The sequence below is a fragment of the Culex quinquefasciatus genome, chromosome 3, assembly GCF_015732765.1.
Source record: "Culex quinquefasciatus strain JHB chromosome 3, VPISU_Cqui_1.0_pri_paternal, whole genome shotgun sequence".
In the NCBI taxonomy this organism is placed as follows: Eukaryota; Metazoa; Arthropoda; class Insecta; order Diptera; family Culicidae; genus Culex; species Culex quinquefasciatus.
The window spans coordinates 195176788-195192094 of record NC_051863.1 but is presented as its reverse complement, the minus strand read 5'-3'; the positions used below and the strand labels follow the sequence as shown (position 1 = coordinate 195192094).

Genomic DNA, 15307 nt, shown 5'->3' with positions numbered 1-15307 from the left:
AAACGTAAAAAAAATATTTTGACTTTATTTTTAAGACGTAGTTTTATTGTTCGATATCGTGCGTCGTTTTCGAGTAAATTCACAAAACAATATACTTTCAATAACGTGACATTTTTTACTTGTAATAATGATGACCAAGTTTTATAATTTTCAAAAATACCGTCAACTAGGGCTAATTGGGACACATGGGGCGAATTAGGATAGCAGTTTTAACCATGTTAGGGTAAAATATTTTTATTTTTCTGGTTGGTTAGGAATAGAACAGATTCAGACCAGCAAAATGTGTACATCCATTTCAGAATTTAAAACCTTTAAGTGCTCTAAACATTGCTGTCCCTATTCAGACTGTAGTCCCGATTCGCCCCAGATGACGGTATTGTTTTCGTAAAAATAAGATAATTTTCTCTAAATTTGCCTAAAAAAATAATGAAGGTTGATGCAATACATCAACAATTGCAATGGTTGCTGAGATACAGCATCTGAAAAAAAATCACACAAGAAATATCAATGTAAAAAAAATAAGAAACGTGAAACTTTGCAACCTTTTTTTTCAATAAACCCTTACATTTTATTTTTTCCACGTTTTTCAAAACCATGCTTTTTTAATAAAATTAGGCAACACACTATTTCTCAAAAGATGGCACTTTTGACATCTAAAACAAATCCAAAAATTTAGGTGTATCAAAACCTTTTTGAATATTTTTATAGCCTTTTTGTATGGATGCCCAGAATACTGTTAAAATAACAAAAAGTGTTAAAAAAATCCATTTTTGCATAAGAGTTTAATAACACATTAATAAAGATTTGTTCGAAGAATAACTAAAAATATCATTACAATAAAAATCCAATAACAAAAAAATCATAACTACTTATATCAAATTTTGTTATAAATAATGTGTTATTGGCCTAATATTTTCAAATATCAAATAATGTTATTCCCAAGTTATTTCCGTCTGCTCGGGTGAACTAATGACGCATGATTACTTCATTGGTCACAGAAAAAGTACATACAATGTTTCAGCCAATAAAAAAAATATTTCCATTTCTATGTTTTCCAAGATATACTAAGATGAAAATGGAATTCCGATGTGACAATTTTTCACATTTGTTTTTAGGTTGATTCTCAGAAAGCAGTAGTTCAATTTATCAAATTTTGATCTTTAAATTCCTTACTAGACAACGGTATACTTCATCGGAAATAGTATAAATTTCGATTACAAATTTGATTTTCCATCTAAAAATCATATTTCCGTTTCCAGATTCTGCGCCATCCTAAACTATAACGCTTTTTGGTTACTTTGGTTGAGAATAACTGCTCTAAAGAATCGAATAACTGTTCCTTAGATACTCATACTCAACTTCAACCCGGTCACCCTACACAACGTCCATCTCTTACGGCCAAATCATGTTCTCATTCTGGTGCAATTCCCACACCTCCTCGTTGCTCCCCTTCGGGCACGTGTCCAAACCATATACCCTCTAGGATTCGTGGAACTACTGCCTTGGACATCAGTACTAGAGTGCTAGAGGGCGCGGTCCAACCAACCATCCAACAGCAGCAGTAACCGACAGTAACGCTCACGAACAACAGCAAAAGGTCTCTCGTCTTCGTCCAAGGGCTGCCTCACCTTAACGAGTCGTCGAGGACGGTGGCCTACAAGCGGTTCTTCACACCTTCCGAGACTTCGCGTGTGGGATATGACCACCGACCGTTTCGAAGAAGTGTAACACACCGCACTTCACGTAGGAAGTCCAAGGGTGTGGTTCGGCGCAAATCGAAATATCAACCACCTAGTTCAACGCTGGGAAGGTGATATCAGACGGCATGGTTTAATGTACTTTTCATTGTAAAAAAAACGAAGCGAAGAGTCGGTCGGAAAGATATCCTTAGCGAGTGCAATGACTACGGACCATAAAGTGACTTGAATGAATGGTGAGCGTAGGTCGTGACCACCCCCCGACCCAATGGGATCTGCCACACACAGGAATAACCGTACAACCAGTTTAGTCCGCTATTGTAAAGAGACGCTGCTGGTGCTGCTGATAGTTCACAACTCCAATTACCCGGACTACGACGACGACGACGACTTGGACGGTTGTTCGTCTATTCTACCGGGGCTTTGTGTCATATATTTCAGCATCTCCGTGTTGTTGTACCACCTGCTGCCGCAGTCCAAGTCTGGTGATCAGCGAGGTCCGAGGTCCGGGAGTTCAATTTCAACTATTCCGGATGAAGCGCGGTCGGTGTTGTGAGAAGAAGGAAGGGAGTGGCCGGTGAATGGCTTTGGCGGCAGCTGTGTCGGCTAGGACGAATTACACCCAGTCATGATCCTGAACGTCGTGGTTTTTATAGGGTTCACAAATGGTGAGGGGGGTGGGGGTCGTGTTGTTGCCTAGATTAGAGCCCCCCGCCGTGTTGGGTGGCCAGTGGGAACGGAATTACAAGAATTCACACGTTCGGTATAGCACCGGTAAAGTGGTGCTGTGAATGAATGGTTGAAGTCGTGTCTTTTTTTGCTGAAAACGATGCTAAATATGTTCAAGAGTCGATTAGTCAAACCTGTCTAATCTTATGTTTTGTTCAAACTAATATTGTATCCAACGAGAAACTGATGTTATTCATTTCAGATCTGACGATACTGTCAAATTTGATTAAACGGGAATTCACTCCCCAATGTTCTAATTGTATTTATCAGTTGTATCAATATTTTACCGCCATAAAATTAACAATAACATTCGAGATTCACCAAATCTGATCAACCCTTTAATTCAGACACTTTTCGCGAAATTTGTGGAAAGATAATCACTATTATCAAATGAAATGACAGTCGTCTCTCTATTTATCTATATCGAAAAGGGCACAGAAAAATCCATAGAAGCAGAAAGTAATTCTAAGAGATTAGAAATAGACAACTTAAAATTTAGTGGTATTTCGATAATAAAATGTGACTTGTCTATTCAGGATTAATTTTAAAGAAAATTTCCCTGTTCCTGAGGGGAACAACCTTGAAGAGTATCGGGGCCGGCACTTACAAAGCGGGTTCAGTGACAATTTATTGATCAACTCAATGTTAACATGTTAAGGTTAATGTTTGGATTTGAACCCCGATCTATCGCTTACGAGGCGGAAACGTTACCACTGGGCTACGTGGCTTAGTCTTCTGTTCGTATACTTGCTTCGATTTTTTTATTTTTTTCATTTTTTTTTCGATAAGGGGATCATTGTGTTTGAGTTTTTTATTTTTTAAAGCCAATGCAAACATCAAAGTTCGTTAAAGTGTCCCCCCGCCCGAAAAATAATCTGAAAACAATCCAAAATGTATTATCCGGGGGTAACAACAAAAATCCAATGTAGGTATCTTTCCAGATTTTTGGGGCTCTCCTTACAGAGTAAAAAAATAATGACAATATTGCATCAGGAAATATTGGCAGATACTGTGTCAAAAATGTGACACTTATTTTCAAAGGTTTTAAGTTTTTAATTTGAAGTAAACTAACATCGAAATGTCTATTGACCATGGCCAGCGAAGAAGGTGGAAGTATCGCATTGTAATATTCTTGGAATTTTATTACTAATTACACAAACAGAGCACATCTGGGAATGTGGACAGATTTGCTGTCAAAAAATGTCTAAAATTACTTTTTTCTAAATGATAATAATCTTTACATAATGTTTTCTGAATAGTTCAATTCTCTTCAGTTTAAGATTAAATTTTACAGGTTTTGTCCAATAGAAATTTTAATTCTAATCTTTTTTTTTTTGTTTCTTAGTATCTAGAAAAAAATGAGGAAAAATAGTTTTTAGCACTTTTTGTAATTTACTTACAAAATTTTCTTAAAACATCGCACTTTAATAATGTCCATAAAGTGATTCTTTAAATGAAGCACAAAATCAATCATCTCTCAAATGATTTTGTTTATTTTATTTTTAATGAGGTTTATTTTATTTTTATTTATTTTTTGCTTTTTGAATAATAATTTGACTTTTTGGGCTAAAACAGTCTTGACTCGATTATCTGAAAGATTTGGAAAAAAATATTTCGGGTAATCATCAAAAAATCAAACCATCCACATTAACGACCCCCGGTTCTTTTGTGGTCTCTATTGCAAGTTTCTGCTCGAACCTAGGAGTCCGAAGGCTTGAATTAGGAGAGCACCCAAACCTCTTTTTACTCCAAGGAACCTTCCACCCCAGTGTTTGAACTGACGACCTTTGGATTGCGAGTCCAACCGCCGCCAGCGATTCCACCGGAGTAGGCTTGGTTTGATGTGTTGTTTGTACTTATGGCATGGAAACGACTCCTACACTTGCAATGACTTAACGGCCTAACAACCAAGGCCGGGACTGACATTTTACTTCCTCATCCGATGGAAGGTTGCAGCAGGTGGGAATCGAACCCAGAATCATCCGCTTATAAAGCGGACAGCGTAACCATTCGGCCACGCACTGCCACGGGTAACCATATCTTAACCAATTTTTTTATTGTTTTTCTTGGCATTCTTAAGTTAAACTTTTAACTTTTAAACTACGAAGTAAAGGTGGACAAAAAAGAGCGAGCCGCTCAAAGAACCGGTTCACTGAACAGAGCGAATGAACCATGACTTACAAAAAAAACCGCCGTTCTTTTTTAAACTCCGGTCTTTTGAAAGAACCGTTCCAAGATGAAATCATTTTTAAACTTGTTATAAATACAGTGACTCTCTGGTTGTCGATCTTCTCGATATCAATATTGCATCAGCAGTCAATAAATTTTTCAATTCCTTCAAATAGATTGCTTAGATTTTTTGTTCTCTAATTTGATAACATCCGCTCTCGACGTTCCCTTCATTATCGACAACGAGAGAGTCCACTATATAATTTATTGAATTTCGAAAAAAAATGGAGCATTTATTTTGAAGAATTGAAAATTCAATTCCAAATTCAAATATAAAAAAATCTTAAAATAGCATTGCTGCCAAAACCACTCAAAAGTTTTAAACTCATTTTCAATTTCCTACTTTTCTTTGAAATTCCAAAAGTATTTTCGAATCAAAATTGAAAAATCATCGTACAAATAATCATACATTATTGTATTACAAATATACAAATTTGAGCATTTAAAATAGCTTAACATGTAAAATATAACCAAACATACAGCAATTCTATTTGAAAAGAGCCTAAACCGAAAAAAAGTTCTCCGATCGGGCTCAAAATTTTTCTAAGGGTTCCTAGGCCAAAATAATTAGACCCGTATTTTTTTGTTTGGCCATTAGGGTGACCTACATCGTGCTAGGGTGGTTCAGAAAATGGCAATTTTCGTCATTTTTCGCAAAAACCACTTTTTTCGAAAAACCATATCTCCGCGCCAATTCATCCGATTTTAGCTGTCCTAGACGCAAAAGAAAGGTGATGAGTTTGGCTATTTGAGAAAAATAGTAAGAAGTACCAAAAATCTAGCTTAACTATTGAAAAAGTCATATGAAAACTTAAAATGGCGTTTTGACCGTGTCTGGACCAAAGAGCCTATGTCTAAATAGTAGTTTATGCAACAAGTTGCAAAAAGAGGATTTTTTCAGCACGAGTCGTACATTTATCCAACGAGGTTCACCGAGTTGGATAAATACGAAGAGTGCTGAAAAAATCAAGTTTTGCAACGAGTTCCATACAACATTTTTTGCAATTCCAAAAAACACACACTGAGTGAAATTTTATGTCGAATTTCCATGTATTATGTCAATAAATCGTTTAAATCAAAAAAATGTTGAAAAGTGTTACTTTTCAAAACAAGTGCTGAAAAGTTCAACTTTTCAGCACCCATTTGAGTGCTGAAAAGTAGAACTTTTCAGCATTTATTTTGAAAAGTGTTGCTATTCGATTCTGTTATTCTTGGTACAGAAAAGTAGGCTATTTCGTCGTTCAAGAATGACAGGAAAAGTAAGTAGTTTCACGGCGGAATTGCAAAAAATATTTTTATCGGATTCCTCGGAAAATTTCACATAACATTTAAATAAATTGGCGATGTCGAACCGTACGTTTACAAGATATGATTTTTTGAAAATAAAAAAACTGAGTTTTTCGACGCGCCACGCGCAAAAACATAAAAATGACAAAATCGGCAAAAAATCAACTTTTTTCACTAAAACTGCGATAACTTAAAAATTTCAGCGATGACCTATACATGTCTGGGTATCAAAATTTTTGTAATTGAAAGACGCAACTTTTGGTACCCAGACATGTATAGGTCATCGCTGAAATTTTTAAGTTATCGCAGTTTTAGTTAAAAAAGTTGATTTTTTGCCGATTTTGTCATTTTCCTGTTTTTGCGCGTGGCGCGTCGAAAAACTCAGTTTTTATCCAGACACGGTCAAAACGCCATTTTAAGTTTTCATACGACTTTTTCAATAGTTAAGCTAGATTTTTGGAACTTCTTACTATTTTTCTCAAATAGCCAAACTCATCACCTTTCTTTTGCGTCTAAGACAGCTAAAATCAGATGAATTGGGGCGGAGATATGATTTTTCGAAAAAGTGGTTTTTGCGAAAAATGACGAAAATTGCCATTTTTCAAACCACCCTAGCACGATGTAGGTCACTCTAATGGCCAAACAAAAAAATACGGGTCTAATTATTTTGGCCTAGGAACCCTCAGAAAAATTTTGAGCCCGATCGGAGAACTTTTTTTTCGGTTTAGGCTCTTTTCAAATGGAATTGCTGCATATACAAAATAGCTGAGAGATTTATTAAAATTTCTTGTATAATTAAACATTAAAATTTATAGACTTTATCGATGAAATCAGAATGAAGAAAAGAATTCACAGAATATTTTCTCCCAATAAAATGTCAGCATTAGCAAAATCAAACGCAATTTAAAAATTGATAACAATTTCTTCAAAATCCTTGATTTAAGTTTGGATGCCATTCACTTATTTAAAACCTTTGGTTATCAAAGACATCTTCTTGGTTTTAGATTTTTTTTCAGATGATTTATAAAAGTCCAATGTTAAATAACTTTAAAAATCATATCTTTAACCTTTTTAACCTTTAACCTTTATATCAAAATTTTGAAAACTGGGCGAAAGAGACGTTCAAGGAGCGGCTCTTTTTAATGAGCGAACAAAAATGAGCGGTTCCTAAAAAGAGCGGTTTTGCCCACCTTTACTACGAAGTGATTTAAATTTTTAAATCCAAGATGGTTGTGAGATACACAATTCACTTCGGATAATCAAAACTTCGAATAATAGAATCACGACAAAAAAAAATCGATGCCTAATTTTTTATTGTCGAGATACTAAACTATGTTAAAGTGATTCAAAACTTTTAAATCCAAGATGGTGGCCAATATGGCGGTGTTGAAATATTGAAAAAATGCATTTTATTATTTAGTAGGCAATCAACTCTTCAAATTTGACTAAAATGGGGTTGCAGAACTCGAATTTTATGTTTAAAACAAGAAAAAGAAAAAAAAACGATAAAAAAAATTGTTCGCGATTCTATTATCCGAAGTTCCATACAAACCTTCGGATAATCGATCTTCGGATAATCGAAACTTCGAATAATCAAGGCTAGCGGATAATCGAGTCTGGATTGTACTGAAAATCTAGAGTTTTTATTTAAAAAAAGGTCCTATAAACCAAATATTAAATTTTTGCTTTTTGGGTGTTTTTAGAACCGCCTTGAGTCAAGGGTATTCAAAAACACCCAAAAAGCAAAAATTGAAAATTTGGTTTATTGGACCTTTTCAAAAAAAATACTCTGGAAATGCAATGTATAATTTAATATTTAGTCATCAATTAAAATTTTACTAAAATGAGATCGCAGAAATTGATGTGAAAAGTAAAATAACAGAAAAATATGAAAAAAATGTTCATGGTTCAATAATCCGAAATCCTGTACAAACCTGGAGTCATAATCGAATCTGGCAGGTACATTTGAAAAATGGTTCTCAAATCGAAAATCTGATACATGATAGTAAAAATTTCAAAATTACCATGATATTTAGAAAATTGTTGAAAATGTCATTACTGAAGACTGAAAGAGAGGGAGAGGAAGTTTGTCGATAGAAAGTAATCGCCTGGAAATCGTTTCAAAACATTTTGCTTTACAAACTATACACAGTGGCCATCGCATCGCTTTCGCAGGCGGGGTTTTCCAATCGGATTGCGTGTATTTGGGTTAAACGTTGAGTTCAAAATGCCAATCGGCTCCGATGGCCTGATGGGTGGGGTTGGGGGTTGAACTAGTGTAAAAATTTCAAAATTACTATGATATTTAGAAAATTGTTGAAAATGTCATTACTGCAATTATGCCTTAAGTAATTTGTGATTGTTTTCTCTTGCACATTCAATGCAAAATTATTGAAATTTGTCGTCAGCTCGTCACCCTAAACCTTTGCATTGATTTTAGGTACAAAGTTGCTCGAAATTAAAGCAATCCTAACTTTCGAAGAGAGTCGCATCGCCCGGGGCGATCCCCCTTTTAAAACCAGGCCACTTAACTAAACACCCATAAATGATGACGGTCGAACTCTGGTGTTTGCACTAAATGCACCCACCATCAAAAGGTGTACGGCAAACTGCACTCCATATTGGTACAGTTGGTGGAAAGTGAAAAATGGCCTCACTTTCATGTATTTAGGACCGTTTTTCCCTACAACAGCTACAACAACAGCGCGCCAATTCCGAGCTTTGTTTTTATTATGTTAAATATATGTGGCGCATAAAACTGAGAGTGTGGGATGGATGGATGGGAGGGAGCTTGAAACGCTTAAGGACAATTTATGATGCTCACAGGTTGGAGCCATTCATAATAAAGCTTGGGAGGGTTCAAAGCGTTTGAAGGAGGAAGAGGGGATGCGATGAGAGGCGAAGAGGTGCGATAAAATGAGCTAGCCCTTCGGGCACCGGCGAGAATGGTGACCGCCACGTCGCGATTGTGGTGCCTGATCAACGGGGACCATTTTATTACCAACATAATTTGATATTGTGTTCAAATTGTAATGTTTTTTAAATTTGTTTTAATTCAAACGAAACAATAAGTTTTGTAAACCGTGTTTTTAATGAGTCGAACGAGAACAACAAGTTATGTTCTTATTGAGAAATTTTTTTCTGTAAATTTAACTTTATGTGTTTTTTTCTTTCTGTGACTTTGGCAAAAATCTAAAAAAGTGATTGAAGCAACTTCGAACATGTTACTGAAATAACAAACTTTGTTCTAACTGTCAAAAATTTCCTGCTCGGGTTCCCACCATATGCGCACCACACTGACTACCCGTGATAAAAGGACCCCGTCCGTTGGTGATACTTTCGCGCCGTTGTTGTTTAGCCATTCCGTGCCGCTGTCCCTGAAGACCCAGCACCACCACATAAGTTCGCATAGATATCAAAGAGCGTTCCGCCGAAATGCCACCGGAGAGGCGTTTGCTGGGTGAAAAATGAGACAGCATCGCTAAATTGTTGCAAACAAGCTCAACTGTTTTTTTTTTCTTCTCCTCGTTACTTCTAGATTAGCAAGAAATGATTTACTCGACCCCGTCAGGACCCGACCCCGTGGTGCAGGATTGCAAATAAGGATTTTAATTAAAGTCTTGCTCGGGATTGCATGCGTTTGATAAAGGAGTGGGTTGCAACATTGTAGCTGAGCTGAAAGATGATGATGAAAGTTCACTTTATGTTATTTGAAAACATAAACTGAGAAAAGATGTTACACTTTCGTATGGAGACAAGTTTTAATTGAACTCAATTTGAGTTGATTGGAAAAGTCCTACCCACGAGTTTCCAAAACTATTCAAGTTAAACCAACACAGCTAAACTGATGAGCATTGAAATTGAGTTCAATTCACTTTTACCGATATTGGCTTGGGTCAACTGACCGATTAACTGCAGGGCAGGGGCTCTGGCTTCAACCTCTCCCCGAATAATCCCCAGGTGCTAATCCTTGGCCAACCCAGGCTAGACCAGATCGGAGGTGAAAGAGAGGGAGAGGAAGTTTGTCGATAGAAAGTAATCGCCTGGAAATCGTTTCAAAACATTTTGCTTTACAAACTATGTACAGTGGCCATCGCATCGCTTTCGCAGGCGGGGTTTTCCAATCGGATTGCGTGTATTTGGGTTAAACGGTGAGTTCAAAGTGCCAATCGGCTCCGATGGCCTGATGGGTGGGGTTGGGGGTTGAACTAGTGCGACCAGGGATTAGCTATCATTGCCGGGTTTGTCGAGAGAGCGGAATAAAATAGATTACTGGAAAATTGGAGTTTGTTTGGATTTTACTTTGTTCTTCTGGGATTAAAAAAGGACAGTAGGATATCGTTTTGAAACATAAATAAGGTGTGCTATGTATTAAATTAAATTTAAATATTGATTATTTTCAATTTATTTCTTTCAATTATTGTAAACATGTCTAAATTTTTAGCTTTCTGAAATTAAACGGATAAAGATAGTGTGAAAATTAAATCTAGTTATAGTTTGTGTACATTCAAATATTCTACATAAGATAACATTTTTTGATTTTTTTTTTTTTGACATAAAATAACATAAATTTATATCGAAAAATAATGTCTCAACCTTCTTAAAAATAAGCTTTTCTTTCAGCAATGAACTATTAAATAAAATGCTGGATTTTGTAAAAACCCAAAAAAATGTTTTGATAAGAACAATAAAGTTTTTATGTAAACTTAAAAAAATCCAGGATATTTGCGAAGTTCCGCATTTCAATTACGGAAATTTAAACATAAAATGGGAGAAAATAGAAAAAAAAATATTTGAATAAATATTTGTTCATAACCGAAATAACCATTTTTAAGAAGAAAAAGAGCAAAGAAGATTTTTCGAGAGTGCAGCGCCGTACTTAAGGGTTGGCGCAGTTGGCGACCACCAAGGGCGCCAACCCTTTAGGGGCGCTGAAATCGGTGATGGTACTATTTTTTAATGTCAGTCATATTTAGCATCCTCAATAGGTATTTAAAACAGAAAAGGTGCCAACATATAAAGTTTAAATACAAATAACTAGATAATAAGGTTTAAGGCCGATGCAAATATTTTTCGAAGTTTATGTCCCTTGGCTCTGGCTAAAGTCGAGGGGGGAGGGGGTTTGCAATAAAATTAAAAAAAATATAAAAATTTAAATAATAAGCCTTAATTTTAACATTTCAATGGAAAAAGTTTTTCAAAATGCCTAATACACCTGCCTAAATTATTAGCTTCCAAAATATTTAAATATCAACGAGTTTTATTTTGTCCGAAAAAAAACTTTTTGCGGTACTTTACATCGGAATTTCACAAAAAATCTAGATATTTTCATTTGATCCCAAACATGCTTAATATGATTTTAAACCCAGGAAAATGAATTTTAAATTGTTTTCAGTCGATTACACATTTTCATTAAAATTTTGAAGTTTTTTGAAAAAAAAAGTTTTGCCCTCTGATTTTTCGGGCCGTTTTTTTTTGAAATATACTTTGAAAAATATTTGCAACGGCCTAACATATAAAAAAATATTTAGCGGCGTCAAAAACAATTATATGAATATTTCTACCAAAGATTTCATGAAAATTTATATTTAATGCTACATTCATGTTGTCATCAAAGAACGGGCGCTCAAGTGGCATAAAGTTCAAGGAGTTCTAGAAGAACTTTTCAAATTAAATACAGTATTAAAGTTTGGACCGTTATATAATGAAGTTTAAGTCATACCTCCCAGACTAAAAAAATGTCCAACTAAATGTTATGTTCACATTGATTTGGCTGTGAATCGAAATCCGCCAAATTCTGATTATTTGAAGATATTTGAAGCTTCTTTGAAATAGGTGGTATTTTACCAATAAAACATATACTTTTCTTTTGAAATTTTGACATTCTCGAGATTTAAAAAAATGGGCTTTGAAATACTTTCAGCACCATTTCCCTTTTATAAGCATCTTCGTGCATTGAAATTTCTCTACGCTTTTTTGAAATACTAGATTTTTGAAATAGGAAAACTGCTGTAAATTTTCACCAATAAATCCAACATTATTATTCAAGAAAAAAAAAGTTTTCAGAGCACACAAATTTTTTCTGCGGGATTCGGCAGAAATCTGCTGAAATCAGAACAACTTATTGATTAATGTTTCAGGCTGTTCAAGTGTTATTTACATATTTTTACACATTTACACATTTACTGTTTAAATCATCTAAAAAGCTCTGATAATGAGAAACTAACTCAGTTAAAAACAAACAAACAATATTTTATCAAGGTTTTAAAAATATTCATATAGCTTTGTTCAAAAAATTATAATTTTCTAGAATATGGAATTCAAAAAACATAATCTAGAAAAAATAAATCAATAAAAAAGAACAAAAATTTCTTATCTTCAAATTTTAACAAATATAATGCTATTATTATTACCATTAAAATAAGTTTCATCGTGAATTGCGCTGGATTTTGAATGATTTTTATTTGATTTTGACGAAATTTGGTTGTTGAAAAATTATACTTATTGTTATTATTTTTTTTATAATTTTGAATAAGGATTTTTTTCTAATTACACCGAAATGAAATCCAATGCCAAGTCAGCTTAGTATGGTATGAATCCGGGAAAGTTTTTTGCTTATACAATCAGCCTTATAAAATATCAAATTTGCTAACAAGTTTTAGCAAAATTCATCAGGATTGAGCATTCAATTGTGTGCATTTATCTGAAAAATAAATTAAAATCAAATCTTATTATCGATTTTATGAAATCTTAGAAAATATTCAGCCAACTTAATTCTTACAATACATTTTCAATTTAACTTATCTCATATTAATTTGAAAAATAAATCATAAAAAACTGTGTTTCTGATTTTAACAATTTAACCACATTTAGGTCTCCAATTGGGTCCTAAAATTAAGCCTAAACTTGGGATATTATTGTTCACAACGATAAAGCTGTCATTTCCTGAGCACAATGACCCTTAGTACGACCGCAAAGGATTTAAAATGGATTTTTATTTCAATTTCAAAAATTAACTTCGCGGCCCTTCTTGACAGAAAAGATTCTACTTGACAATTCTTTCTTTCGTAAAATGCTGTCATGTCCTTTAATTTCCATTGAAATGAAAAAAGTGATCAGAAATGGTTTTTAGTTGTGTTTTTCACAGTTTTACATAAAAATTTACATAGAGCTTAAGGGCCCCATTGCCATTATACAATCAAAATTTATTGTAGCAATAATTGAAAAATAACATCAATTTATCGAAATGCTTGTAAATTTGGGTGGGGCGCCAAATTGTTTATATAATTTAACTGGAAAAATCACCTAATATGCCAAACAAAAATTTGGAAGAAACAGCGAGACCAATTTAAAAAATATATATTGCAACAACATACATGCAATAGAATTCATTTTTCAAAACGTTGAAAACAATGCAATCACTTTTGTGATTTTAAACCTGTTTTTTTTAGCACATAATAATTGATAATCTGTACCAACGGCTTCAGACAATCTTAAACGCTAAAACGCCAACCATCAATTTCAATAAATTCCAGTCCACCCGCAAAGTGCCAACATCCTGTGTTATTACCGCATTTCTTTCTCTCGCTCCATTCATCCAAAACCGCGGGCTCGATTTAACTGCGCTTAGCTTAATTGAATTAAGCAGAGTGATGGAAAGCACAACAACCTGGAATCGAATCGCCCCATTCAAGAGATTTGATTTTATTTTGTTATGCAAACCAATTAAGACGTGCCTCGCGCGCGCCCGCTCATCACGAGCCACTCTTCACAAAGAGAAAGGAGGCAAACACGAACAAAAAAAAAACACTCGCCTAACCTTTATTAGCAAAATCAAATCGGGCTGGTGCACTAATAACTATAATCCGTTCTCCACTCTCAATTTCACTTTCAGGTTGTCCGCCAGCCAGCAGCAAAAGTGAATCGAAACCATCAATTTGAAAGAGCGCGAGTTCTTCCGAGGAGCACATTTCGTCCACGGTCAGGGTAAAGTGCCACCCGAGGCCACCAGGTAGGCCATGTGCGAACTCGGCCACCTAAGCTGAACACCACCCCCTGAAACCATGACGATCAGCGAATAGCATCGAACGAACCAACGAACGAATCACGTGCGATCGCAATCAAACAATTACGGAAACGTTTGCCAGCAGAGCTGACCGGCTGAGGAGTGCCCACCAACTGCTCTCTTTTCCGCTTTGTCAAGGATCAACGAGGGGAAATTGAGCCCCGAGCGGAGGAAAAATGCTGAAGAACATTCACGAGCGAACGGTCAAAAAGTGAGTAGAAAAACATGTGCAAGAAAAAAAAATCAAATATCTTTGCATGGATTAAGAGTTATTATTTTATTTTTATTTTCAATTTACATAAACACACCAAATCTCAATAGGGCCGTTGCAAATATTTTTGGAAGTTTGTATCCCTTGACTCTGACCTAAGTGACCAAAAGAGGCAAAAAAATTTAAAAAAGTATAAAAATTCCATGTTTTAAAATCATAAATTTAAATTTCCCCCCCCAATGATTTTATTTGCGAAAAAAATTAAAGTTTCTTAAAATTTCAAAACATTTTTCAACTATTTCAAACATGCTGAATATGATTATCAATGAAAAAATGCATTTTTCAAGGAATTTAGTTTTTATTTTTGAGCGACATATACTGTGGAAAATATTTTCAACGGCCTATTTACAGAAATGTTCAAAATTGACTGGATACATAAAATTATCCCTGTCAATGTAAATAAAATTAATATTTTATTCAATTATTGTTTGCTTTTATGATTCGAGAGCATAAACATTTTCTTCTTGGTATTTTTAAATATTTGTATTGTTAAATAATTTGTTACTCTGAATGGGTTTTAAAGAATCAAATCTTTAAAAATCTTAGAGCCTTTTATGTGACAGAAATGATAATGACCACCCAACTTTTTTATCGATTTAAAAATTGTCATAATTGCGCTGTTGCTGATATTTTCTAAAGTTTATATCTTTTGATTCTGAACGAAGTCTAGAGAAGAGGCAATAAGTAAAAAGGGAAAAAAAGAGAAAAGCTTCCACATAATCAAAGTTTAGGTGAAATAAAAATTCTTTTATTAAATTTCCAGGCTAGTACAAGTTTTGTTTACAGTTTTTATCCCAATTCTGGTTGAGGGGAGGCCAAAAAATTAAATATGTAATTTATTTGCCTAAATTTTAAATTTGCAGGCAAATCTTTTTTGTACATTCAGCAATTCCCCACGAAAACAGCATGGAAAAAAACAAATGTGCTCGGATCGGGCTCAAAATTTTTCTGGAGGTTCCCTGGCCGAAATAATTAGACCCGTATTTTTTTGTTTGGCCATTAGGGTGACCTACGCCGTGTTAGGGTGGT

The 15307-nt window shown here is 34.6% G+C and overlaps 1 protein-coding gene across 1 annotated transcript in view; it reads left to right on the top strand.

Annotated features, from left to right (window-relative positions):
• LOC6053563 overlaps positions 1-15307 on the top strand; it is a 275106-nt gene that overhangs the window by 256206 nt on the left and 3593 nt on the right. Inside the window, exon 5 of the mRNA XM_038260232.1 lies at positions 13837-14218. Coding sequence (XP_038116160.1) covers positions 14184-14218 — 35 coding nt within the window. The 5' untranslated portion in view covers positions 13837-14183. The remainder of the gene's footprint in view (positions 1-13836; positions 14219-15307) is intronic.